The sequence below is a fragment of the Gorilla gorilla genome, chromosome 20 (assembly GCF_029281585.2).
Source record: "Gorilla gorilla gorilla isolate KB3781 chromosome 20, NHGRI_mGorGor1-v2.1_pri, whole genome shotgun sequence".
Classification (NCBI taxonomy): Eukaryota; Metazoa; Chordata; class Mammalia; order Primates; family Hominidae; genus Gorilla; species Gorilla gorilla.
Window position 1 is genome coordinate 9391979 of NC_073244.2, and position 26533 is coordinate 9418511.

The 26533-nt window shown below is 60.9% G+C and overlaps 2 protein-coding genes across 11 annotated transcripts in view; both read right to left on the reverse strand.

Annotated features, from left to right (window-relative positions):
• Nucleotides 1-462: 462 nt before the first annotated feature.
• CACTIN (cactin, spliceosome C complex subunit) lies at nt 463-16580 on the reverse strand. 3 transcript variants are annotated; one of them, XM_019015423.4, is made up of 11 exons: nt 16359-16580; nt 13445-13922; nt 10505-10600; nt 9925-10070; nt 8890-9052; nt 8678-8792; nt 4223-4415; nt 3283-3405; nt 2877-3184; nt 1726-2234; nt 647-791 (listed from the first exon to the last, which is right to left on the reverse strand). In XM_019015423.4, the coding sequence occupies exons 1-10, from the start codon at nt 16523-16525 to the stop codon at nt 1744-1746; spliced, it is 2280 nt and encodes a 759-aa protein (XP_018870968.1). In that variant the 5' UTR covers nt 16526-16580; the 3' UTR covers nt 647-791; nt 1726-1743. The 3 variants fall into 3 exon arrangements, with proteins under 3 accessions (XP_004059785.2, XP_018870968.1, XP_055227219.1); XM_055371244.2 differs by lacking the exon at nt 647-791 and adding an exon at nt 1075-1180 and having other exon boundaries at nt 1722-2234; XM_004059737.5 differs by having other exon boundaries at nt 463-2234.
• Nucleotides 16581-19931: 3351 nt separating this feature from the next.
• Nucleotides 19932-26533, reverse strand: part of PIP5K1C (phosphatidylinositol-4-phosphate 5-kinase type 1 gamma) — a 70157-nt gene continuing 63555 nt past the window's right edge. For 4 of the 8 annotated variants that reach the window (XM_055371245.2, XM_063701966.1, XM_019016277.3 and 1 more), the window contains 2 exons: nt 23196-23279; nt 19932-22929 (listed from right to left, as the gene is read on the reverse strand). In XM_055371245.2, coding sequence (XP_055227220.1) covers nt 22927-22929; nt 23196-23279 — 87 coding nt within the window. In that variant the 3' untranslated portion in view covers nt 19932-22926. Of the gene's footprint in view, nt 22930-23195; nt 23280-23454; nt 23540-26533 lie in introns of all 8 variants that reach the window. The other 4 variants (XM_019016278.4, XM_063701967.1, XM_055371246.2 and 1 more) reach the window with 2 other exon arrangements.

Below are 26533 nucleotides of genomic sequence, written 5' to 3' on the forward strand. Positions count from 1 at the left end.
TCTGCCTCGCACCTCTGCCTACTGCAGTGAGGACATTTGGGGAGGCTCATCCTGGGCACTGAAGCACACTGGGCAGCATCCCTGGCCTCCATTCACTCCACGCCAGGAGCAGCCCCAAGGTGGGACCACCACGAATGCCCCCAGGCATGGCCAAGCGCTGCCCCCACGAGAGCCTGGGCCCAGGCCAGCAGCTGTGTCCACCCTTGTACCCTCCCTCCTGTCGTCTGGGAAATGGACTGTCACCCCCGCCGTGGGAGGCAAGGCAGAGGGGTGGGGGGCAAAGACAGACCCGGGCACTAACACAGCTCCCAAGGGACCACCGGGCCCCAGTTGGGTGCCGTGTTGTTTCCCAGGCTCTTCCCTTGTGACAAATGCGCTGTGTCACAAATGCCAGCAGCAACTAGGGCAGCGGGTGTGGGGCATCGGGGCCGTTACACTCTCTGCATTTCTGCAAACCTAAGATTATTCTAAAATAAAACGTTTATTAAAAAAACATGCAATCTTGCCAATAGGCCAATTCCATGAGAATAAAAGATTTTTTTTCCCACCTACAAAAGTCTTTTTAGAGAAACAAACGGAACTATTTCCAGATGAGGCAGGGTGTCTGGGAGGGGCTGTGGGTGGTCTGGGGCTGGTGACTGGTGAGGTTGGGTGGCCCTCTGGGGGTCTGGGAGGCACTTTCCGTTTTGCTTCTGTTGGAGATGTTCCCGTTGGATGCTGAAGAACAAGCCTGCCGGCTGGGCCACTCCGACCTGAGCTGTGGCACCCGTGTGGCCCTCCGCCCTCCTGGCCTGAGAAGGGGGAGTGAGAAGGAGCCACTGTCCTGATATGGGCAAAACTCGGGGTCACTGGTCTCATGCTCCAAGGCCCCGTGAGCAGGCCAGATGGGGGGATCCCTGGGGGAAGCCCCTCACCCTTCTCCAACCCCCAGGCTTCGGGGAGCCCCTGCCCTCCAGGCCCTGTGCTCGGAGGTGGGGGGAGGACGGCTCAGTGACTTTTGGTTCCCATGACCTTGACAGAGACAGGGACCTCGACGCATCCTCCATACCCGCTGCGGGGAAATGGACCCCACCAGCCAGCACGGGGTGAGTTGGGGGCCAGTCCCTGCAGAGTGTGGGTGTCCACAGAGGGTCTCTTCTGCAGTGGCGGATCGGGCGCCAGCAGGGTCCCAGCCTCAGTGCTGCCTGTGCGGGCGAGGGTGGCCTGTGGGCAGGGCTGGAGCTGCCCCACAGCCGCGGGCTCTGCCTCACGCCCAGTGGGTGCCCCGTGATGTGGCAGGGCTGGCCTTGAGTTTCCTGCTTCTCACAAGCCTGGCACTGCCAAGCCCAGGCCCCTCTGGCCCATCTCCACAACACCCTGTGTGACCGCCGCTTGGGGCAGGCCCTGTGGGCCCCACACCCAGCCTGGCTGAGGGGCGGCAGAGAGTGTCCGCCTGGACGGTGAGGTCAGCTGGCGGCTGCTGGCCACCCTCGTGCTCGGAAGATGCCCCTAGCACCCCCTCCGTTACACTGGGACCCTAGGCCAGCCTGTCCCAGCGTCTCCTCAGCTCACCATGGCAGGCTCAATGGTGACCCCCCTTTTATATAGGGGGAAACTGAGGCCTGGCGAAAGAAAGATGCAGCCCGAGGTGGGACGTGAACCAGCGGCCCTTCAGCCCAGACAGCGGCCCCGGAGTGACCACCAGCTTCACCAAACCCCCTTTACTGCGCCCCCGAGGACACCTGCCTGCCGTTCCTGGGGCCGTCACCGCCGGTAGCGGTAGCGCTTGAAGTGAAACCACAGCTGGAAGATGCCGTTGGCAAACTGGCAGCGGAAGCCGTGGCGGTGCGAGTATTCCCACTCGCGGTTGACGATCTTGAAAGCGATGTCCTCGTAGGGCGGCCCCGCGTGGAAGCGCAGGATGGCGAAATCCTTGTTGTCGGCGCAGGCCTCCAGGAAGTACTCGGGCGTGGAGCGCTTGTCGATGAGGTCGGGGTAGAAGATGTTGAACTTGTATCCCTGCACGATCTTGGGCGGTGGGTTGTCAAAGTCGTAGTGCGTCTGGTTGTACTTGTTCCACTCGAAGCCCGTGTGCACGCGGTTGAAGAAGCGCGGCTTGCGTGGCCGGTACTTGTCGGCCCACAGGTAGGCCTTGCCGGTGAGCGGCATCTCCACGCTGAACTGCGCCTCATCCTGGCCCATGCCCTCCTTGGCCCGCCGGAAGAAGATGTCCTCGGCGCTCTCGCTGGCGTCTCCTGCGGGCGGGACGGCGTTCACCCGGGCCTCGGCCTCCCCCTGGGTCCTGGCCTCCCTCCTAGCCTCTCTGGCAGGGGCGGCCGCTGGTGCCTCCCGCAAAAGGGAAACAGGCTGGGCGAGCTAAGGCACATGGGGAGGGGACAGGGCCTGGGCGACCCTGAGACCCACATCATCCGCCCCGAGCCCCGGACCTTGGTCTTCATATCTATCGTCCTCCTGGGTGGGGACCAAGCGCAGCGCGCTTCCCCGCCGAGCGGCAGGAGAACCTGGTGGTTAGGGCCTGGCTACGGGATCCAGCCCCACGCATGACCCCCGAGGGGGGTCCTGGCCCAGGGGTTTTCTGAAGCCGGTATTTTCTCCTCTGTCTTAGGACGGAGGCTGCCCAGGGAGTGCTCGGACAGCGGCCGGTAAAAGCTTCCACCACCTGTGGCCCCAAGGCCAGTGGGCCAGCAAGCCCAGGATGAATGAAGGAACGCCCCAGTGCACGTGCAGGTGACGGAACGGACGCTCAGAGACCCGGGGGAGAAGCAGCAAGCAGCTCCCCACTGACGCCAGCGGCTTCGGCCAGGAAATGAGGCTGGAGAAGCCCCGCCCCCAGCTCGCCCCTGGCCCCGCCCCCTGGCCTCCAGCCCCGCCCTTACCCGTGACCTGGAGCTGCTGGCGCGAGAGCTGCAGGCGCTGCAGGTCCTCATCCGGTTCCAGCACGTGCGCGTCCAGTGGCAGCTCGTGCGCCGTGAGCAGCCGCGGGCTGTACCTGCCGGCGTCGTAGTCGTCCAGGCTCTGCTGGATCAGGTCCTCCTCCATGAGCACTGCCTCGCCCTCGCCCTCGCCGTCACCGTCCCCGTCGCCGTCGCCCTCTGTCGGGGTCGCGCCGTCCACCTCGGCCTCCGCGGGGCCGCCCTCCGAGGAGGGCCCGGGCGGGGTGGGCGCCGCGTCCTCAGGCTCCAGGCTGGGAGGAGAGAGCGTTGGAGGCACGGAGGCTGCCCACGGCCCCTCCATCCTGCTCCGCGTCTGCATCGGCGTCCCCGGGGTGCCGGCTGGGCCTACCTGCGGCTGGGGGACTGGGGCTCCTGCTTGAGGATGGGGAACAGCGGCTCGCTCTCCACGCCCTGCTCCTGCTTCAGTTTGTACAGCTTCTGCCGCAGCACGTCCTGGTGGCGCTCACGCAGCCTGGGACGCAGTGCCGGGGTCACCAACATGGAGGCGAAGGGGCTCCGCGCCCCACCCCCACCGAGATTCTCACGCCCCTTATTGCTGCAAGGACCCTGAGAAGGTGGCGAGCAGCCACGGCTGTGGCTGGGACCTTTGCCCAGGCAGGCTTGGTCAGTTCAGGGTCAAGGCATATGGGAGAGAGGACGAGAGGACCCAGGTACCCTGGTGAACCATCCCGTGGCAGGGAGAGGTGGGTCTCTGTCTCACGTTGGAGTCTCAGTGTCTTGTGGCTGGGGCTGGCCGGGAGAAGGGGCCCAGCAGGACACCAGCCAACAAGCATGATAAATTTAGAGACATTTACAAATTAGCAGAGGAGACATGTATTTACACAGCGGTGCCAAAAACACTCCAGGAATCTGTACACAGCCAGAGGCTGGGAGGCAGCAGCGCTGGGAGGGCGCGGGCCTGGGTGGAAGGCAGCGGGGACAGGCAGGCCGCCTGGGGGCTTCCTGTGATGCCATGGCTGCTGGAGCGCGCCAGGTACTCGTTAAAGGGCGGAAGCTCCTGGGGAGCCCTGTGAGACCAACAGGGCTCAGGACTCCAGGTGAGGGCACCGGAGCATCCTGGGGCCTTCCCGCTAGGGCACGGGCCTACGCGCCCCCCAGCCCCCCTTCGTCACTCACAGGCCGGCCCCAGCCAATCGGCACTTTCCTGCCCCCCTCCACCCCACATGGTCCCAGGAGGAGGCGAGACCCACCCCACCCAGGACTCAGGAGGGGGCGAAACCCATCCCACCCGGACAGCACCACCCCTGGTACCCGCACCCAGTGCTCACCGGGCCCGCGCCATGTGGGCACGAAGCTGCTGCAGGAGGCTCTCCCAGTAGCCCATGTCCAGGTTGGGGCCACCAGCGCGGATTTTGCCCTCGATGCCCTGGAAGATGACCTGCAGCTGGTTGTATGTCTTCCCCTTGAACACCGACTGCACATCAGAGCTGACGGAGGCGTTGACCCCCTCGCGGCGCTCACCTGCAGCGGGGTGGGGACATGGGGGGGCGGTTCCACATTTCCTACGTGCTCCTCCACCCCATCAGGGCCTCCTCCCCTGCCATGGGGGGGTCCCCCTCCCCTCCTCTTCCCCCACAGGGGTCCCATCCAGTCCGGTCCCCTCCGCTCACAGGGGTCCCACCACCTCCCCGGTCTCAGGTTGTCCCCACCCTGGCCACAGCGGAGGGGAGGGGGTGGGCGGAGGTTGGGAGCCACGTTAAAATGCAGTTGCTGAGGCCTTGCCCTGGAGGCCCAGGCCCCCAGCGTGGGGGAGGCCAGGACTGGCCCTGAGAATGCCCCTCCCCAGGTGAGTCTGATATGTGGGTCTGGGAACCCTAGTTGTGGGCCCGGCCCACCAACCTGGCCCAACTCTGCCCTGGCCTTGGGCAGCCCATGAGGGGGTGGGGGGGTGTGCTCGGTAGCCAGGCTCTCTGGAATTCAGATCTCCTCTGCCAGCCCGGGCTGTGTGACTGTGGGCAAGTGGCCTGCCCTCTCTGGGCCTTAGTTTCCCTCTGTGAAGCCTAGCAAAGAAGGCCACCCTGCTGGCCCCTGGGGAAGTCCTGGGCCCGCCCCAGGGCAAACGGCTCCCCACCGCCGCCCCCCATCCTACATGGAGTCTGTCTGGCATCTACCACTGGCCCAGGGGCCCGAGGCTCAAGTCCCTCCTCAATAGACGGGGAGGCTGCTGAGGGCGGGAGTAGGGTGCTGGGAGGCCGGAGCCCAGCCTGACTCCGCGTGCTCTGCCCCACACCACGTGGCATCCCGGCGGCCTCAGTGCTGCTCTCCCGCCACTGCCACCCACCCCGCTGGGTCTGGCCTCACCTCACAACCCTGCCCCTTGCTGCCCATGCCCGACCCCTGCCACCTCTGGGCCTTTGCATGCGCTGTGCTTCCTGCCAGCCACCCATCCTTCTCTGTCCCGTTCACCTCCTGAATTCCTCGCATCCTCCATGCTCAGTGAGAACATCCCTTCCGCCAGGAAGCCCTCCCTGACCATCCAGCGATGGCAGCTTCCCGAGGCGGGCAATGGGGCTGGCTGCTGCTGTTCCCTGTGCCATGCTGGGCCCACAGGGAGCTTGGTGCATAGCTGCTGGTGACACACTGGGCGGGGGTGACCAGCGCAGGCACCCTGCTCGAGACCTGCCTTCTCCAGTCCCCGCTGGCGGACAGAGGGTCAAGAGGCCCACACCCACACCACAGGGGACTGGATAGAGTCTAGACGGACCCGAGTCCCCTCCAGCCAATCACCTGGGACCCTGGAATCGGCACCCAGGGCTGCAGCCCCTTTGCTGGGCGCTAAGTGGCACTGGAATCCGTGGCAGTCCCAGCCAAGCACAGCGCGGCCGTGCCCAGACAGGCGGGGCTGCCACGAACACTGAAACCCAAGCAGAAGAGCCCAGCCGCGAGGCTCCCAGGAAGCCAGGCCAGGTGCCGCCAGGTCAGTGTCTATAGAAAGCCAGGTCTGGACGTGCTGCTGCATGTCTGGACGCCTCCCGAATGCCCACAAGGGGGCCCGGGGGTTTAGGGTGTCCCAGCAGCTGCTAGAGGCTGGGGGTGCAGGCCAAGGGCCCTGGGGCTGCATGGGGGAAAGGCCAGGCCCTACACAGGGTGGGAGGCTAATGAAGCTGAGCTGGGATGACACCCGTTTTCTACTGCACAACCTCCTGTAGGGTTAGAACTTCCTAGAAAAAGCTAGGTGCACCAAAATCTCACAAATCACCACTAAAGAACTTATTCATGTAAACGGCTGGGCACGGTGGCTCACGCCTGTAATCCCAGCACTTTTGGAGGCTGAGGTGGGTGGATCACGAGGTCAGGAGATCAAGACCATCTTGGCCAACATCGTGAAACCCTGTCTCTACTAAAATACAAAAAATTAGCCGGGTGTGGTGGTAGGTGCCTGTAATCCCAGCTACTTGGGAGGCTGAGGCAGGGGAATTGCTTGAACCCAGGAGGCAGAGGTTGCAGTGAGCTGAGATCACACCATTGCACTCCAGCCTGGCGAGAGAGCAAGACACCGTCTCAAAAAACAAAAAAACTTATTCATGTAACCAAACGCCACCTGTTCCCCAATAACCTACAGAAATAATAAAAAAACTTCAATTTTGTAAAAAATTAAAAAGAAAAAGCATGCAGTCACTCACGCCTTTAATCCTAGCCCTTTTGGAGGTGAGGCAGGAGGACTGCTTGAGGCCAGGAGTTCAAGACTAGCCTGGGCAACACAGTGAGACCCCATCTCTACAAAAAATTTTCAAAAGTGGCTGGGCACGGTGGCTCACGTCTGTAATCCCAGCACTTTGGGAGGCTGAGGTGGGAGGATCATGAGGTCAAGAGATTGAGACCATCCTGGCCAACATGGTGAAACCCTGTCTCCTTAAAAATACAAAAATTAGCTGGGCGTGATGGCACACGTCTGTAATCCCAGCTACTTGTGCAGCTGAGGCAGGAGAATCGCTTGAATCTGGGAGGCAGAGGTCATAGTGAGCAGAGATCGCACCACTGCACTCCAGCCTGGTGACAGAGTGAGACTCCTTCTCAAAAAATAAATAAAATAAAATAGCTGGGTGTGATGGTGAGCGCCTGTAGTCCAAGCTTCTAGGGAGGCTGAGGCGGGAGGATCACCTGAACCCAGGAAGTCGAGGCTACAGTGAGCCTTGATCACGCCACTCAACTCTCGCCTGGGCGACAGAGCGAGACCTTGTCTCTGAAAGATGAAAAGTAAAAGGAAAAGCCCAATTAATTTAAGAAGATCCAGGACAGGGGCTCTGTGGGTCTCCGGGGGGACAGCAAAGTCAAGACCCCTCGGTTCCTTACTCCTGGAAACCATGCTGAAGGGAGAATAGAAAGAAACTCCCTCGGAGGACACCAAAGCCACCTGGGGTCCCCAACTGTAATGCGTGAGGGGAAAGGAGGGCTGAGCAGACGTGGTGGAGGCAGAAGGCCATGGAAGGGCCCGGCAGAGGCCGGGGCCTAGGGCAACGCTGGAAACGCCTCCCAGGCTTATAGGAGAGGGTGGGGCCTAGGGCAACGCTGGAAACGCCTCCCAGGCTTCCTGCAGCCGGTGGGTAGGGTCTGTGGCTTCTGAAGGAAAATGTACTGCACCCAGAAGTCTTTGCCCAGCCCCGCTGCCACCAGCAGGAGCACACCAAGACCCTTACGGACACACCTCTGATGCTGAAGAACTGCCCTGCCTCTCTGAGGTTACGGGAGAATGTGCCCCACGGAGGAGACAACTGGAGGGACAGGATGGCTGAGTGAACTCCACCTCCGGGGAACACAAAGCTCCACTGAAAAAGAGGAAAGCCACAGGCTCTTTCCTAGGAAGGACCTGCCACAGACCACGCTGAGGGCTGCAAATGACACTGACCCAGCCTCCTGGGATCCTCGGCCACCATGATGGCACCCAAGGCCTGAGAGAGAGGGCAGGGGAAGGACCGGGTCTATCGACAGGGATGCGTGGCCCATGAGAGCCAGGCACTGTTACAGCAGCCGCTGGGGTGTGGATTTTGGGGGGGAGGGGGCAGGGCTGCTGTGGTTGGCTTTTAGACTCGGGGGGGGGTCTCATCTAGGGCAATTCTGCCCCCAGGGGACTCTGGGCGACGTCTGGGGACATCTACGGTTGTCAGGACTAGGGGTGCTCCTGACCTGGGGTGGGTGGAGGCCAGGGACGTTGCTCAGCACCCAGCAGTGTCCAGGACGGCCCCACCCTAGGAACGGCCCAGCCCGCATGTCCGCAGTGCTCAGGGTAGACGCTTTAGAGCATCCCCGGTGACCATGTGTGTGCAACCACACGGAGGGGAGGGAAACGTGATTTTAAAAGCCCATCAGGTTGGAGGGGCATGAACTGACGCATGGGACAGGGAGCGCCCTGACGCTGGGCTGCACGGCCTTCAGGCCAGGTGGAGCGAGACCTGCTGTCAAACAGGCAGAGCCACTGTGAGCACTGAAACCCGAGCGGAAAGCCCCGTGGCTCCATAAGGCCGGCACCGCCGAGTCAGTGTTTACGGGACGGTGGGTCTGGACGCTGCTGGCCCTGCACCCCAGACAGAGGCCGGCCCCCCTCATCCCTCCCAGGGCCTACTGCCCGCTGCTGCCCCCTGGTGGCTCGGCCCAGAAGGGGAGGCCCCAGTTGGGGAAACCGAGGCCTGCAGAGAGCACCAGGCCCCACAGCAACTCTGAGGCTTCTGGGTGAACACTGTAGCCCCCGCAGCTCCCCTGGAGCCCAGGCCCATGCCCGCCGTTACCTGGCCCCTTGCCCGAGGCCTCCAGCTTGCGGAGCTTGGAGATCTCGTCCTCGGTGATGGTGGTCATGTCCCGCCAGAAGTCGGCGTTCTTGCCCTGCTCCAGCTCCATGTAGACCTGGGGGCAGGGGGCAGGGGGCTGGGGTCAGGGCACGGGCGTGGCTGGGGTGGGGGTGAGGGTGCAGGTCAGCGGAGCATCGGGTGGGGCTGGGTACCTGGATATCCTCCAGCAGGTCCTCCATGTCGGCCACGGTGAGGCCGTTGAGGAACGTGTAGGGCTCATGCATCTCCACGGCCAGGTCGTCATCCTCGGCGCTGATGTACTTGGCCAGCAGGTCGATGGGCTTGGCCCGCCCGTCCCGGATGCGGATCTTGGAACTGTGGGGAGCAGGGGAAGGTGGCATCAGAGCCTGGGCTGTACCCTCCATGCTAAAGACCCTGCCCTTGGGGTGACCACACCGGTGGGAGCTGAGGAGGGGCCTGACCCGTTGGGGGTGGTCAGGGAAGGCTTCCTGGAGGAGGAGGAGGAGGCATAAGGTAGAGTGAGCTGGGTCAGCCAAGGGCCGCAGGCCAGCAGTGCAGACAAAGTGCACGCAGTGTGGACCCGGAGGTGGGCCAGGTGGGAGGGGCTTCCTGGAGGGCCTCTGGGATGTGCCCAGGATGGCGGCTTCTATGTGGGCTGTGATGGGGAAGAGTGGAGGAGCCGAAGCAGAGGCAGGCTGGGGGGCCAGAGTAGTCACTGCCTTGCAACCACCTCCTCCCCCAGGCAGACCACTCGGGGCAGAGAGCCGGGGTTTTGTTCTGGGCCTGCAGGGGGGTACGCGGGCCCTGGTCCAACCCAAGAGAACCTGTCACCAGGGAGGCCTGAGCTGGGAGGAGCCTGATGTCACCCGCCACGGGGCCCAAGGCAAGCAGGGACACCCCGGAGCCTCAGCTTGTCTGTAAACCAGGCAGATGGGGGTGCCACCCTCCTGGGTGGAGTGTGGGAGGGACAACTGCAGTTGGTGCAGGACTGGCGTCCAGCATGCGTGGGGTGCCGTTCACCTGGGCCCGTCTCCTCTGCACCCTGCCCAGCGGGGGAGCGCATGAGATAGGAGCCTTGCCGCCCGGGAAGGGGTCAGGAAGGGAAGGTCCCAGGAAGTGCCGCGTGGGACCCTGAAGGGTGGGAGAGCAGTGGCTTCCAGAGTGACAGCCAGTGCCCGGCCCTGGCTCCAAGTCTGGGTCGGGGGGAGGGGGAGGCCCCGGCGCACCGCAGCTTGGCCTGCTGGAGGTGGAAGTTGTCCTCCTGCTCCTCCCATGTCTTGAAGTGCTCTGCCTCCTTCTCGCGCTGCAGCATCTCCAGCTCCTGCTCGCGCATGGCCTTCTCCCGCTCCCGCTCCAGCCGCAGCTGCTTCACCTGCAGGCACAGGAGGCTGAGGGCAGCAGGGGCCCTGCGGTCCGAGGGGCTGTGGGGGGAGGGGCTGTGATGATGGCGGCCCAGCCTTCACCCAGCTGCCCTGGGCACGGGAATTGGTCCGGAGATGCCTGGGCTGGTGGACAGACCTTGGGAAGGGAGAGGGCCCTCCTGCCCGAGACTCAGCAGCTTGGATCAGCTGGGGCCCTCTCGGCCACCCTGAAGGGAGCATGTGGGAGTGAAGGCCCGAGGCCAGCAGAGCCGAGAGGTGGAGGGAAACAGTTTCCTGGGGCCATGGTCTGAGCCCCTGGATCCAGCCTTACCTGAAGCCAGCCCCCGGGACTTCCCACTTAAGCCCCTCAAGTCCTGCCAGAGGGGGCGGGCCTCCAGGCCCTGGAAAGGGAGGGCCCTGCCCAGTGGGCTGGCAGGGTGCCTACCTTCTGCAGCTCCAGCCGGTTGTCCTCCTGGATCCTCTTGTTCCGCTCCTTCAGCTCCTTCTCCTCCAGGTGGCTGATCCCCTTCTTCTCCAGGGCCTGGAAGCACCAAGCACACCTGCCCTGAGCACAGACCCGCCCCCTCGCCCCCCTCCTCAGCTCCTTCGTCCAAGAGATTGACCAGGGCCCTTGTTTTGCAGAGAGAGGTGACCTGCCAGCACTGCACATCTTCCACCCCCTCCTTAACACTCCTGACACCCAGTGCATCCAATTCAGTGCAGACATGGCGCCCCCACTGGGAGTGAGATGTATGCAAAGGGTAAGAAGGGGCCACCCCAACTCCCAACAGGAGGGCCTCGCTCGGGGCCACCCCAGCCCCCAACAGAAGAGCCTTGCTCGGGGCCTGCTGACTCGCTTTACCCGGGAGTCTGAGTGCTTCGGACGTGAAGGCCTTGCCCTCAGCAAGTCAGGGTCCCCCACTGCACGTGGGACAGGGCAGGAACAGTGAGAGGGGGCAGCAGCAGCTCTGAAAGCACACCTGTGGGGTCACGGGGCCCCGCCCACACAGCGGGGCACAGGGGTGGCCACTGATGGGCTTGTCCCAGCCTGGAGACCCTCAAAGCTGGCTTCTTCCAGCAGCTGTCTGAGAGCCTGGTGTGAAGCCCCCACTTCCCGACCACCTTCCCCAGGCTCCCGGCGCCCTGTTGCCATGAGGGGGTTCCAGGAACCCCTGCCGCCCAGAAGAACTTGCCTCCAGGGACACAGGCTGCCTGGCTGGGGACCACCCCCAGACACCCGGGCCACTCTGTGGTCTATCCAACCCAGCCTGGGGCCGCTTCCACAGGCGTCAATGATGACCACATCTTCCTCCTCCATGGCTGCCCGCCCAGAGCTCATGGTGGTGTCCAGCACACCGCCGGCGCACAGCACATGGTGGCGATGAAGTGCCAGGCAGCAGTGTGTGCTTCAATAAAGAACGCTGGGGGGTCTGGGCAGCAAGGGGCCAGGAAGGGGTCTCTCAAGAGGGGATGTGTCAGTTGAGGCCTGACGGAAGAGAACAGCCGGGGAAGGGGCAGAGCATGTCCAGGCAGGGGCACGGCAGTGTGAGGGCCCCAAGGCGGAAGGAGCTCGTTGTGTTCTCAGACGACATCGGGCAGAAGCCACCTGGGGACCCCACAGCTCCCAACTGCGCAACCGGCGAGCAGGTGCAGTCGGCCCAGTCCACACGTTGCCTGCTCCACCCCCTCCACAAGTGGACGCTGCTTCAGATGAGCTGTCTCCCCCACAGGCATATCCCCGTCTGAACCCCTGCAGCTGTAATCATGACCCCATGTGAAATGAGGTCTTGGCCAGGTATGGTGGCTGACACCTGTAATCCCAGCATATTGGGAGGCCAAGGCGGGCAGATCACTTGAGGTCAGGAGTTCGAGACCAGCCTGACCAACATGGTTAAACTCTGTCTCTACTAAAAATACAAAAATTAGCTGAGTGTGGTGGCACCCGCCTGTAATTCCAGCTACTTGGGAGGCTGGGGCAGGGGAATCACTTGAACCCAGGAAGCAGAGGTTGCAGTGAGCCGAGACTGCACCATTGCATTCTAGTCTGGGCAACAGAGTGAGACTCCATCTCAAAAAAAAAAAAAGTGATGCGGTCTTGCAGATGTAGGTAAGATGAGGTCATCCTGGAGGTGGCGGGCCCTCGTCCAGTGCCTGGTGTCCTCATGAGAAGAGGAACATTTACACACAGACACACGGAGCAGAAGGCCACATGGAGACAGAGACGGGAAGACAGCCCGCCACACAACACAGGAACAGGCCCGGTTCTGCGGCTGCAAGCCAGGGAGGGCCCAGGAATCACCGGCCATGACTGGAGCTGGGAGAGGCAGGAGGGGCCTCCCCTCGGCCCCCAGAGGGAGTGGGGTCCTGCCCACACCTGCCCACGCCTTGATTTTGGACTTCTGGCCTCCAGAACGAAGAGATGATAAGTTCTGTTGTCTTATGCCACCGGTGTGACTGGTGGCTAAATGGCAGGCGCAGAACGAAAGAACCAGCTCAGACGACAGAGCGCCTGGAACTGTGGAACCCTGTCCTGGGTACGTGACGCCAAGCGCTGGCTCTCTAGACAGGTTTCAGGTTGGGCTGGTGTTCGGGGCAAAGAATGGCTGAAGCTTACACCGCAAGAGACACAGTTAATGGCAAGAAAATGACGGTGGGCTGGGCGCAGTGGCTCACGCCTGTAATCCCAGAACTCTGGGAGGCCGAGGTGGGAAAATCACTCGAGCTTAGGAGTTCGAGACCAGCCTGGCCAACATAGTGAGACTCCATCTTTACAAAAAAATACAAAATTAGCCGGGCATGGTGGTGGTGCCTGTAGTCCCAGCAAGTCAAAAGGCTGAGGTAGGATCGCTTGAGGCCAGGAGGTCAAGGCTGCAGTTAGCCACGATCACGCCACTGCACTCCAGCCTGGGCGACAGAGCGAGACCCTGTGTCAAAAAAGAAAGCTGGCCGGGCGTGGTGGCTCACACCTGTAATCCCAGCACTTTGGGAAGCCAAGGCGGGTGGATCACAAGGTCAGGAGATGGAGACCATCCTGGCTAACACGGTGAAACCCTGTCTATACTAAAAATACAAAAAAATTAGCCAGGCGTGGTAGCGGGCGCCTGTAGCCCCAGCTACTCAGGAGGCTGAGGCAGGAGAATGGCATGAACCCGGGAGGTGGAGCTTGCAGTGAGCCGAGATCACACCACTTCACTCCAGCCTGGGTGACAGAGCGAGACCCTGTGTCAAAAAAGAAAGCTGATGGCGGCAGAAGCTTGCTTATGCGTGTGTGTGTAAAACCAACTCTTGCACCATCAAGGGCAGGCTGGGAGTGTCTCAAGTGCTGGGGTCTCCAGAAACAGTGGAAATGCTACAGGGACAGAGGCCACCACCCGGCGGGGCCCACCTTATTCCAGATGAAGGTGCCCAGCAGGTTGTTATCTCCGAAGGGGTTGTCAGTGTTGGTGTAGCCCATGTACTCCTCGCCCCAGCCCATCTTCTCCCGCTTCTTGCGCTCCTTGGCCTCCTTCTTGGCCAGCCGCCGTGCGCGCTTCTCCTCGGGCGTCTCGAAGGCCTTCATCAGCTCCTCCTGCTGCTTCCGCTCCTCCCGCAGCCGCAGCCGCTCCTGCAGGCTCTGCTGCTGGCTCAGGGCAGCCGCGGCCGCCCTGGAGACGCTCTGGGATCGCCCTGGAGACGCGGAGCTGGATGCTGAGGAGCTAGGAGACCAAGAGCGCGCGCGCCGTCGCCGGCGAGCCCACTGGCCCCGTGACTGCTCCTCTCCTGAGTCCGACTGAGAGGACCCATCCCTTGAGTGCCACTTGGGCCGCGGGGGGCTCCGGCTTCGCATCCCTGAGCGCTGCCACCGCTCTTCCTCTGAATCTGACCTGCGGAGAGGACCATGGATGCCTGCTCAGTGCCTGCAGCTGTCATCTGCTCCACAGATGCTTACTGGGTGCCCGTGGGGGAGCAGGCACTGTTCTAGGTTCTGGGGACACAGCAGTGACCCAAATACTGATGGCTTCTGCCTTCCTGGGCTCACCCTCTGGTGGGCCCCAACGAGGAAGACATCAACAAATAAACACACCACGCAACACTAGGCAGAGGCAGAAGCCACAAAGAGTAGCGATGCCAAGCACAGGGGCTGGGGCTGCAGGGCCGAGGTCAGAGAGGGGCTCTCTCAGGAGCTGACACTGAGCCAAGGTCTGGAGGGAGTGGGGAGGCAGCGATGGGTGGATTCGGAGGGAGAGTGCTCGAGGCAGAGCAAGAGCGAGGGCCTAGAGGCAGGCACTGACCTGCCACATTCTAAGAACAAGGAGGCTGTGTGGCTGAGACAGTGTGTGGGAGAGAGGGAGGAGGCGCGGGCAGGGAGGTGGCTGGGGCTGGTGGCGCAGGAATTATAAGGGTATGAACCAGGGGACCCGAACACATTTAGGCTGTCAAGGGAGGGCTTCCTAGATGGAAGTGGTATTTGAACTAGTCCCACAGGATGGACAGGAGTTAACAGACTAGAGCGCAGGGAATGGAAGATGCACAACCTCAGGGGTGGTTCAGGGGCCTTTAATTTTATTTATTAGAGACAAGGTCTACTAGACACAGAGTCTACTAGAGACAAGGTCTGTATTTTTATTTATTAGAGACAGAGTCTCCCTCTGTCACACAGGCTGGAGTGCAGTGGCATGATCAGAGCTCACTGCAGCCTTGACCTCCTGGGCTCAAGCCATCCTCTCGCCTCAGCTTCCTGAGTAGCGGGGACTACAGGCACACGCCACCACGCCCAGGTAACTCTGTCCATTTTTTTGTACAGAGGGGTCTTGCTATGTTGCCCAGGCTGGTCTTGTACTCCTGGGCTCAGGCAAGCCTCCTGTCTCAGCCTCCCAAAGTGTTGGGATTACAGATGTGAGCCACTGCGCTCAGTCACGTTTAGGGGTCTTTGTACACAGAGAACTGCCAAATATTTTGTTAAATGCTCTACCCATTAAGCTCATGTCAAAAAAATCTAAACTATGTTGAAACCAATCATTGCAGAGCCCTTAAATATTGGCCACAAGTTCAACTGAATTTTCGTGAACATTAATTCTAATTACATATCTAGAGTGGCAAATTATTGTGAATAATTCCAATACCAGAAAATGGTAGGCAAAAAAACACAAAGATGACATTAACAAGACTTACGGGCAGGCGCGGTGGCTCACGCCTGTAATCCCAGCACTTTGGGAGGCCGAGGCGGGCAGATCACTTGAGGCCAGGAGTTCAAGACCTGCCTGGCCAACATGGAGAAATCCCAGCTCTACGAAAAAATTCAAAAATTAGCTGGGTGTGGCAACAAGCACCTGTAACCCCAGCTACCGGGGAGGCTGAGGCTGAAGAATCGCTTGAACCCAGGAGGCAGAGGTAACAGCCGAGATCGTGCCACTGCACCCCAGCCTGGGCGACAGAGCAAGACTCCGTCTCAAAAACAAACAAACAAAAAAACCAACAACAGATGAGTGAACTTGGCCCAGAGCGGGGCAAGACTGGCCTGAGTGTCAGCCACGAAGGGGCTGAGCCAGCACTGGGGCCCCGGTCTGGGAATCAGTCCCTGTCCCCATTTTGGTTTCTCTGTACTGGAGCCGGCTCAAGGCAAATCCGACCAAGTGCCCCATCTCCAGAAGAAAAGGACCATGGGGAAGCTGACATTCAGGTACTAGGAGTCAGCTGTGAGTCCTGCCAGCTGACACCGAGTCTTTTTCCCTCCCACAGCCCACCTCCATTAGCAAATGTTGTCTCCTCTACTTCCAGAATCCCTCTGAAATCTACGCACTTTGCCCGCTGTGGTTGACTACAGCCTCCCTCCCATCGAGGCTGCCATCATCTACTGTCTGGACAATTGTGCCGTCCTACTCTGATGCCGCTCCTGCCTACCCCGCTCCATCCCTTCTCCACCTCAAAGCCAGAAAGTTTGCAGAGTTAAGTCAGTCCACGTCACTCCCCTACCCAAACTCCTCTCAAGGCTCTCCATTTCCCTCCGACTAATAGCCAAGATCTAATGTGCTGAGCACACAGGGCTCGATATGATATGATCTGATCTCTCGTTACCTCCCCGCCGCCTCGCTCACCCGGCTCCGGGCTGTCCCTCCAACCGCCCGGTCCCCTGCCTGGAACGCCTGTCGCCTTCCTTCCGCTGCCAGGTTAATTCCAACCGGTGGTCAGTTGTCCCCTTCTCCAAGAAGCCCTCCCCGAGTAAGTCGGAGGTTTCCCGGTTCCCCGGGATCTCCAACCCTCGGTCGGGCGCTCCTGAGATAGGAGCCGGATCCCCAGCGCTGCTCCCGCAGCGACCCCACCTGCGCTCCCGGCTCCGCCGCCTCCGTCTGCGCCGTCCCTCGTCCTCCCGGCGCCGTCGGTTTCGCCGCCCATGGCTCCTGCTCCGACTTCGGCTCCCGCTCTGACTCCGCTGCCTTCGGCCCCGGCGACCCGCGGACCGCGAGCGCGAGCGTGTGTCCCGACCCATCGGCTGGGCCAGTGGCCGCGGCACCGACACCAATAGCCGAAGCCTGCGCTGGGGGCCTTCCTCGCCCACGGCGCTCTCCAGGCTGCCCCGTTTGCGCCTGAGCCGGGAAAGAGCAACCCATCCCGCCGTCCCAGCCCGCAAGGACTCCGACACCCCAGACTCTCCACTACGTCTGCAAATGTGGACCGCGTGATTGACTCCAGTGGGATTGTTGCCTCCAGGGTGGCGGAGTCTCCTTTCAGGCAGCGCTGGAGGCAGCCCCAGGCGGGTCCCCACGCCTCAGGGGGCCTGAGAAACTGTGGGCGGGGCAAGGGCAAACCAGGAACCTTGTGCAGGGAGGGGCCTGCCGAGGCGAGACCAGTAAGAAGCGGGTCTAGGTCGGAAGTAGCGCTTCATTGGCGTGGCCAGGGGCGTGGCCGATGAGAGGCGTGTCCGGGGAGCGAGGTCCCCGAAAGGCGAGGAACCGGGAAGGTGTTAGGTGCCAGGCAGCTCCAGAGGGCAGAGGGCGGCCGCGGGGACAGAAACTGAAAAGCCTTCTTGAGAGTCATCGTTATGCTCCACCACCTGCCAATGAACACCTATGTATTTTGGGAGTTAAGCTTTAAAAAAAAACAAAAACTTTGATAACTCCCTGTATACCCCCATCAACCCATTTTAGAGACGGGGAAACTGAGGCTCAGAGAGGGAAAGTCACTCTTAACACTTGCCTTCTCAACCCAGGCTGCCCAGCTTTGTGGTGTGGGTGCTGGGGACCCGTGGGAGGGTTGTGAGCAGGGTTTGGGGGACTTGCTGTTGAAACAAGTTTGGCGTGGGAGGACGGACTTCAGGGGCAAGGCTGGAGGCCAGAGACCTAGAAGACGCTGATGTCCCGTCCTGAGCTCCCCTAGCCCATGGTGGCTGCTACTACCACCCCGTGCAGTTCTAACCACTCGGGGCTGGGAAAGCCTGTTTATGGAGGATGATAGTAATTTAAGCTAACTTTTAAAATGTTTATCTTGGCCGGGCACGGTGGTTCACGCCTGTAATCCCAGCACTTTGAGAGGCCGAGGCGGGCGGATCACCTGAGGTCGGGAGTTCAAGACCAGCCTGGCCAATATGGTGAAACCCTATCTCTACTAAATAATACAAAAATTAGCCGGGCGTGGTGGCATGCACCTGTGATCCCAGCTACTTGGGAGGTTGAGGCAGGGAGAATTGCTTGAACCTGGGAGGCGGAGGTCGCAGTGAGCCGAGATCGTGCCACTGCACTATGGCCTCGGCGATAGAGCAAGACTCCGTCTCAAAAAAAAAAATTAAAATTAAAATGTTTATCTTGAGTGGGGCGCAGTGGCTCATGCCTGTAATCCCAACACTTTGGGAGGCCATGGCAGGTGGATCTTGAGGTCAGGAGTTCGAGACCAGCCTGTCCAACATGGTGAAACCCCGTCTCTACTAAAAATACAAAAATTAGCTGGGCATGGTGGCATGCTTGTAATTCCAGCTACTCGGGAGGCTGAGGCAGAAGAATCGCTTGAACCCAGGAGGCAGAGGTTCCTGTGAGTTGAGATCGCACCATTGCACTCCAACCTGGGCGACAGAGCAAGTCTCCGTCTCAAATAAATAAATAAATAAATAAATAAATAAATAAAATATTTATCTTGGAATACAACTTCATAACATCCCCGTAAACGCTGCCTTTGTATGCTTTGCTTGGTGTTAAGGCAAGGATGGAACCTTACAGAGGAAGAAGAGACCATCTCCTGCCGCTCTAGATGATGACCTTGCCGGTCCTGAGATGTGGGTTGTCATGGTGATGGGATGGCCCAAAACAAAGCGAAGGCCTGACCCCGTGCTTCCCAAAATTCAGATGCATCCTTGCAGCACATTAAGAGATCACTTGCATGGGCCGGGCGCGGTGGCTCAGTCCTGTAATCCCAGCACTTTGAGAGGCCAAGGTGGGTGGATCACCTGAGTTCAGGAGTTTGAGACCAGCCTTGTCAACATGGTGAAACCCCACCTCTACTTAAAATACAAAATTTAGCCAGGTGTAGTGCCAGGCACCTGTAGTCCCAGCTACTCAGGAGGCCGAGGCAGAATTGCTTGAACCTGGGAGGCGGAGGTTGCAGTGAGCTGAGATCGTACCATTGCATTCCAGCCTGGGTGACAGAGCGAGACTCCATCTCAAAAAAAAAAAAAAAAAAAAAAATACAAAACAAAAACAAACTTAAAACGAGATCACCTCCATGTTCAGTTTATAAAACAGCTGTGCTGAAAACGGCATTCCAACGGCTCCCTTACAGACAGGATCTTACTTTTTTTTTTTGAGACATTGTCTTGCTCTGTTGCCCAGGCTGGAGTGCAGGGGCGTGATCTCAGCTCACTGCAAACTCTGCCTCCCAGGTTCGAGCAATTCTCTGGCCTCAGCCTCCCTAGTAGCTGGGATTACAGGTGTGAGCCATCACGCCTGGCCAGGATCTTGTTTTCAATGTAGTTTCTCAACCTGGGAGTCCAAGAGAAATGTGTTCCCTTCAAGGGGTCCAAATGTGACTGAATTGGAACCGCTCTAGCAGAACAAATACAAACTTTGGGGGGCTGCACAGATGTTGGAAGCAATAAAATGTTTTCTGAGCTGAACTGGGACCTGAAGGAGGTTCACAGCTGGTAAGGTGTTTCAGTCCTATTGCTGGTATCAGCATCAATCTCACAAAGGTTTCTCTCTAAGATTCAAAGTCAGTCCTCAGGCCAGGCACGGTAGCTTACGCCTGTATCTCAGCACTTTGGGATGAGGCGGGCGGGTCCTTCGAGGTCAGGAGTTTGAGACCAGCCTGGCCAATGTGGTGAAACCCTGTCTCTACTAAAAATACAAAAAAATTAGCCAGGTGTAGTGGCGGGCGCCTGTGGTCCCAGCTACTCGGGAGGCTGAGGCAGGAGAATGGCTTGAACCCGGGAGGCAGAGGTTGCAGTGAGCTGAGATCGCTCCACTGCACTCCAGCCTGGGTGACAGAACGAGACTCCATCTCAAAAAAAAAAAAAATAGGCTGGGTGCGGTGGCTCACGCCTGTAATCCCAGCACTTTGGGAGGCCGAGGTGGGCGGATCACGAGGTCAGGAGATCGAGACCATCCTGGCTAACATGGTGAAACCCCGTCTCTACTAAAAACAAAAAATTAGCTGGGCGTGGTGGCGGGCGCCTGTAGTCCCAGCTACTCAGGAGGCTGAGGCAGGAGAATGGTGTGAACCCAGGAGACGGAGCTTGCAGTGAGCTGAGATTGCGCCACTGCACTCCAGCCTGGGTGGAGAGCGAGACTCCATCTCTTAAAAAGAAAACAAACAAACAAACAAAAACAGAAAACAAAAAACACAGAACGAAGTCACTCCTCAGACTCCCAACCAGACCTCCGGAACCCACAGAAAGGCAAACAGGCGGATGCTTATTACCCGATTTATTAGAGAGATCTCTAAAAAGACGGGGTGTGGCGGGGGTAGGTGGGCGAGGAGCCTGGGATGCAAACCAGTGTTTGGGGCCAGGAGTGGCTGTATGGTTTCAGAGGCGCCCACCACTCTGGGTTTGAGGGACACAGCACCCTCGTCTCGGCCACGAGGCTCAGCGCTTTGGATTGTCACGCACCAGACCACGGGGCGGAGGAATGGAGTGGCATCCCTGGGGGGAGTTAAGACACACGAGGTTTGCAGTTTCATTTTGTTTCAGAATCAGTTCGGCCATAAAAATGGGACTGGGTTGGGGACAGGCGGAGTGATTGAACCACCAGAGACGAGGAGGAGGTGGCAGGCGCCTCTCCTGGGGTGGGGACTGAGGGCTGTGGAGACAGTACCATGGTGAAGGACCCCATGGCAATGGGAGTATTGCACTGAGCCAGGTTTCGGGGGAACGGGGACGTGTCGGGATGGCGTAGGGGGACAGAGCCTGGCAGGAGACACATGGAAGTTTCCGCCTTGTCAGTCTCAGAGCAAACGCCTTTTAGTCTTTACAGTACAGGAATTTGGACACTGCCCACGTTCTCAGTGGACAGCAGCCATCAGAGGTGACCCAGGAGGGGAAGTGGGCATTGGTCACCAAGGTATTTACAGACTTCTATCGTGGGGGACAGCGGGGTGGGTCCAGCGGCCTCCCTCGCGGGGGATCTGAGGGAGACCGAGTTCGCTAAATATTATAAATAGGTCTTGCCATCCTCCTGCCCCCGCCCCTCGGCACAGTCAGTGGAGCACGTCAGCCTCGGTTTACAGTTCTCTGAAAAGGAACCAAAAAACACAACCAACACCAAGTATATCTCCAAAGGGGCCTTGGAGACAAGAATGGAAATGAAATGGTATCCACAGAGGTTTGCACATTTCTCCTGCAAGGGAGCGTCGGCCGGGCACTGGTGTCCCGTGTCACTCAGCGGAGGGAGGCTGCCCTGGACGCGGTGCCGCCTGCCTGGGGCCACACCTGCTGCTCCGAGTCACCCCACAGGCTCTTGGCGTCCCTGGTGCCAGGACTCTGGGCAGGGCGACTCGAGGACTCCCTGGGAGGATTGGTGTGGCCTCTGGGGGTTGGGCCTTTGAGATGACGACAATGCCCCTGTCCCTGCTGGCCATCCAGGTCCCAGACACCCCTTCTGACCTCTGCCCCTGCCTCCCCGGGGGGTGCCTGCTGGGTGTCCTTCAGAGGGACAGGACGGGGGCTGATGGGTGGATGCCCGGTGCCAGCAGATGAGCACCAGGCTGTGAACTGAGGCCAAGGTCGCTTCCCGGGGCTGGACAGACCCTCTGAGCACGCAGGGAGGACCCCACGTGGGCTTGTCCTGATGGATGCTGGGAGCCACGTGGGTGGCCGGTTCCCGAGGAGGGTCGGCCCCTCTCCTGGGCAGAGTGGAGGGGCTGCTCTCGTGGAGTGTGTGTCCTCGCTGGGGACCTCAGGGATGGGTCCGGCTTCTCCACAGCAGAGGCCTTCCAGGCGCAGCGTGTGGGCTGTGCAGGAGGCCGACGGGACGTGAACAGCGGGTGGCATGGCGTCGTACGGAGGTTGTAACAGACAAAACACAGAGCCCTGCCTGGGAGGTTCTCCGGCCGTCTCAGACCCCACACCAGGCTCTGCCAGGGCTGGAGAGGAATTCTTCCCAAAGGTGCAGCTTCCACTCCAGCTCCTCCCATCCTGGGCACATCTTGGGAGTGGGGGATCCCCACAGCCATCACCAATAAGCCCCTCTCAGGGGTCCTGGGGAAGGGCAGGGTGGGTGACTCTGCCGAGCTCTGGCCTCCAACCAGCACCCTCTGAGCGCAGCGGGCCCAGGAAGCTGCCCCAGGGCAGTCTGGGCTGAGTCCCGCCACTGGGAGCGCTGCCCTCTTGGAGGGTGATGAGTCGGAAACAAAGTCTTCTCTCCCCTCCTCGGAAACATCACATCACTTAAAGAAGAAAGAGGCGGCGGACATCCACACCAGTCCTGAAGGAGACTCCTGTGGAGCCGGGCCTGGCCCCCTAGGCCGTGTCTCCAGGTGGAGGGGGCGGGGAGCCTGACCTTCCGCCCTGAGCTGGTCTCCTGTGGCCCAAGGCCCGGCCTCCCGCTCTGTCCTGCCAGGGAGAAAACGTCTCCGTTGCCTGGGCCCTCCATGCCAGTTGCTGAGTGGCCTACGTCAGAAGAGAAGGACAAGTCCCCAGCCCTGAGCTCCGCCAGCGTGGGTGGCGGCCTAGGGGAGAGGAGGCCTGGCCCTCCAGCTGTGGTGGGTCTGGATTGGAGGCGCCGGAGGTTTTTGCTCGAGGGGCACCGGGGAGGTGGGCGTCAGGGCCCCACCGCGGAGGGAACATAGCTGCTGAGTGGCCGCAGTGCTTGGCAGGGCGAGGGCTGTCCCCACAGTCGATGTTCAGGCCAGATGTCCTGCACTGAGGCCCCCAAACCCAAGCTGAGGGCGGGAGGGTTCGCTTCCCACATGGATGGAGGCAGAGTGGCTCGGGACCCCAGCCGTCCCCTCTGCAGGCCGATGGGGCCCCCGGGGCTCAGGTCCCCAGAGGCCACTGGGAACAGCCTGGCTTCCTCCTCAGGACACAGGCAGGCACAGCAGAGAACCAAAGAGTGCAGTGGGCAGGGGCTCTTCTCCCTCTGGTTGGTTTGTTTGTGTCTTTTTTGTTCTTTTCCTAAAACAGCACACATGTGCTTCCGTCTCTGTGCCGAGTAAGGACTCAAATGCGATTTGCCGCTCGGGAGGGTGGGTCTCACAGGGACAGGCTGCCGACGGGGGTGCCGGGGCCCTGGGAGGCTTGTCGGGGAGGGGCCCGGCCGTCGGCATCCGTGCAGGGGGAGGACCAGGTCCGGTGGGGCGGCGAGGCGGGCATCTCCCGAGCTCTGGGCCTCAGCGGGGTGGGCAGCGCCTTCGGGGGCAGCCGGAGCAGAAGTGGAGCTCGGCTCTGGGTCGGGGGCTGCATAGAAATTACTGCAAGAGCAAGAGGACAGGTGAAGGTGGGCGGGGTGAGGGCCCACCCCAGGCCCCCTGCCAGGGACTGGCTTCCTTGGGCCAACACAGGCCCTGAGACACTTACCCCACGGCCACCTCAGAGCCAGAGAGCCCAGGGTGGAGCTCTGGGCCACCTGTGCCCTCCCGCCCCGGGCCTCAGTCCCTGCCTATCCCAGTAGCTGGGACCACACTCAGTAGAACTTTGGAGCCCACGGGACCGGTGGGCGCACCTGGGCTGCACTTACTGTGTCGCTCTCGCCGTCGGAGGCCGGGGGGGCCTGGGCGCTATAGTGGAGCGGGGAGTACACCCAGCTCCTCTCATCGGTGGGCTGGCAGGTGGGCGCGCGTGCAGGAGGGCGCGGAAGAGCAGGGTGCGAGGAGGCGCAAGAGAGGCAGAGGGAGGAAGGAAGAGACAGGAGAACATAAAAGAGGCGAATCCCCCATGGAAGACGAGGGGTGGCTCAGCCCAGCTGCCCTCTCTGACCCGGTGGACTTGCTCCCAACCTGGACGGGCCTGGGGCCTCAGCTCAGCTTGGCGGGGCGGGGCGCGGCGGGCGGCAGAAAGCAGTTAGTTCAGTCAAGGCAGGGCCTGAGATAGCAGGTGACAGAGCCGGCGGAAGCGGGTGGGGGTCGCGACCTGGAGCTCCGAGTGTTCCTCCTCCTCCTCCACAGCCCGGCCCCACCACAGCCCCCAATCCTGCCTGTGCCACGGGCACCAGCGCACAGGCTCCTGGAAGCTCTCCATGGGGGTCCTGGGAGGTCGGGGTGCCGGACCTACTTCCCAACCCAGAAGCCTTTTGGGACCTGAATATATGGCTGCCCGTGGGCAGGGCCAGTCCCCTCTGCCAGCACAGACGTGCTAGGAGAGACTGAGGCTCGGACCACCCACCCTGCAAGAGCCAGGAGACGCCTTCCTGAGCAGCGGGGCAGAGTGAGGGCCAAGTTCAGGGCTAGGCACAGGCAGGGCCGTGTGCAGGGACACGGACAGCTCTTCCCAGCTGTGCCTGCGTGAGGGGTCCCAGGTCTGGGTGGGATCTGGGGAGGGAGGGAGGGTGCGTTCCTCCAACACCTCCGTCCCGCCTCCTGAGGAGCCCCCGCCCCCTCAAGCTCCCCCTGCTTCTCCTGCCCCTAGGCTGCTCTGCTTCCTCAGGGCTCCAGCCTGGCCGCCCTGTCCTCCTTGTTGTGTCCTCCTCTCTCTCGGGCCTCCATCACCACCCCATCCTTCAACGCCCCTCCCGGCACAGATGACCTGCGAATTTCCACCAGGCCCAGCCTCGGCCTGAAGTGCCAGGCCTGAATACACACCTGCCCGGCCACGTCCACCTGGTGGCCCTCGGCCCCTAAACTCGCCACAGCCACAACCCAGTCCATCACCCCAAGACCCACTGCTCGTCCTTCCAGTCAGGACGACGCTGCCCACCCGCTGCCCAGGCCAACCCATGCCTCTGCCAGCTCCCAGCTGCCCAGCCTGGGCCAGCAGGGGCCTCCCTTGTGCTCCAGGGAGCCCAGACCTCACCTGCAGGAGCACTGCCTCTCCCTGCCTCGGGCCCTGCCTCCATGCTCTCTCTAAAGGGCCCACCTCTGTGCTCACTCCACCCTGCCCGATCCTACAGCTCCCACCAGACCCCTGTTCCCGGGCCCTGGGCACCGAGGGCAGCGCACTCCTGCCCTGCGAGGCCGCATCGCGGAGGACTGACTCCCGCACTGAGGGGCCAGGACCCCAGCGCAGGCCTTGCCTGTTCCTCCAGGGTAGCAAATGCAGCCTGGAATCCCTGACGTGGGAACGGCAGGTCAGGTCCACCCAATGTCCCTTGAGAGCCCGGCATGGGGAGCCTACGTGGGTGCTCAGTACTGATTTGGTGGCTGCACTGATGGCTCCCATGGGGACTTGAAAATGTGGGGCCACAACAGGGTCCCCACCTGAGCCCTGAAAGAGCTGGCCGGCAGGGAGGAGGGTGGCAGCAGCCACCTCAGAGCCGCTCTCTGGGAGGGGCATCCCAGGCGTCCCGGGCACGCACAGCACGTGGGCAGGGATGACAGTATCCTTCTGCTACAGCATTAGAAACGGGGATACAGGCCAGGTGCAGGAGCTCACGCCTGTCATCCCAGCACTTTGGGAGGCCAAGGCAGGTGGATCACTTGAAGTCAGGAGTTCAAGACCAGCCTGGCCAACATGGCGAAACCCTATCTCTACTAAAAATACAAAGATTAAGGCCGGGCGTGGTGGCTCACGCCTGTAATCCCAGAACTTTGGGAGGCTGAGGTGGGCAGATACCTGAGGTCAGGAGTTCGAGACCAGCCTGGCCAACATGGTAAAACCCCATCTCTACTAAAAATACAAAAAATTATTGGGGCATGGTGGCAGAAGCCTGTAATCCCAGCAACTCGGGAGGCTGAGGCAGAAGAATCGCTTGAACCCAGGCCAGAGGTCGCAGTGAGCTGAAATTGAGCCACTGCATTCCAGCCTGGGTGACAGAGTGAGACTCCATCTCGAAAAAAACAAACAAGGCTGGGCGCGGTGGCTTACGCCTGTAATCCCAGCACTTTGGGAGGCTGAGGCGGGCAGATCACGAGGTCAGGAGATCGAGACCATCCTGGTGAACACGGTGAAACCTTGTCTCTACTAAAAATACAAAAAATTAGCCAGGCATGATGGCGGGCGCTTATACTCCCAGCTACTCAGGAGGCTAAGGCAGGAGAATGGCGTGAACCCGGGAGGCGGAACTTGCAGCGAGCCGAGATTGTGCCACTGCACTCCAGCCTGGGCGACTGAGCGAGACTCTGTCTCAAAAAACAAACAAAAAAAACCCTCAAAATTAGCCAGGCATGGTGGCAGGCGCCTGTAATCTCAGCTACTCAGGAGGCTGAGGCAGGATAATTGCTTGTACCTGGGAGGTGGAGGTTGCAGTGAGCTGAGATCATGCCATTGCACTCCAGCCTGGGCGACAGAGCAAGACTCCGTCTCAAAAAATGAAAAAAAAGAAAGGGCAGGACAGCTGGCTTCCTTGTCCTGCAGGAGTTGGGGGGACAGAGAGGGACACCCTCAGCCACCAGCTGGGCAGACAGGGGAAGTGGGGGGCAGTGGCAGCTGGGACCCAGAACCGGGTGACCCCAGGAAGACCAGAACCAAGGGCACAGCCTCTTCAGCACTCAGGCCTTGGGGTGCTTTCAATGGCTGCCCTGCCTCCCCTCCGGCCCCCACACTTCCGCTTCTGCTGTGCCTGCTGCCGAGACCACCCTCCCCACGTCTGCCCCTTCAAGTCAGGTGTTTTTCAAAGTCCAAGCACCCCCCTCTCCGTAGGCGGCCTCTGCGAACTGCTCCCTGCCTATGGTGGGGTGGCCGGCAGGGCCGCTGGGTCTCTCCCAGCGGTCTCCCTTCCAGCTCCCCCTTCCAGCAGGCCCCTCTGGGCAGCTCCCGGACGATCTCCGGGGCACGGCTTCGCGGTGGCTGGCTTCCCGCTGGCTCCGTGGGACAGAGCTGCCTAGAGCAGCCAGGGAAGTGGTCTCCACCTCTTGGGGTCACTCCACAGTGCCTGGCACACAGCGGTGCTCGGAAAGGCTTGCTGATGGGCGGGGAGTTACG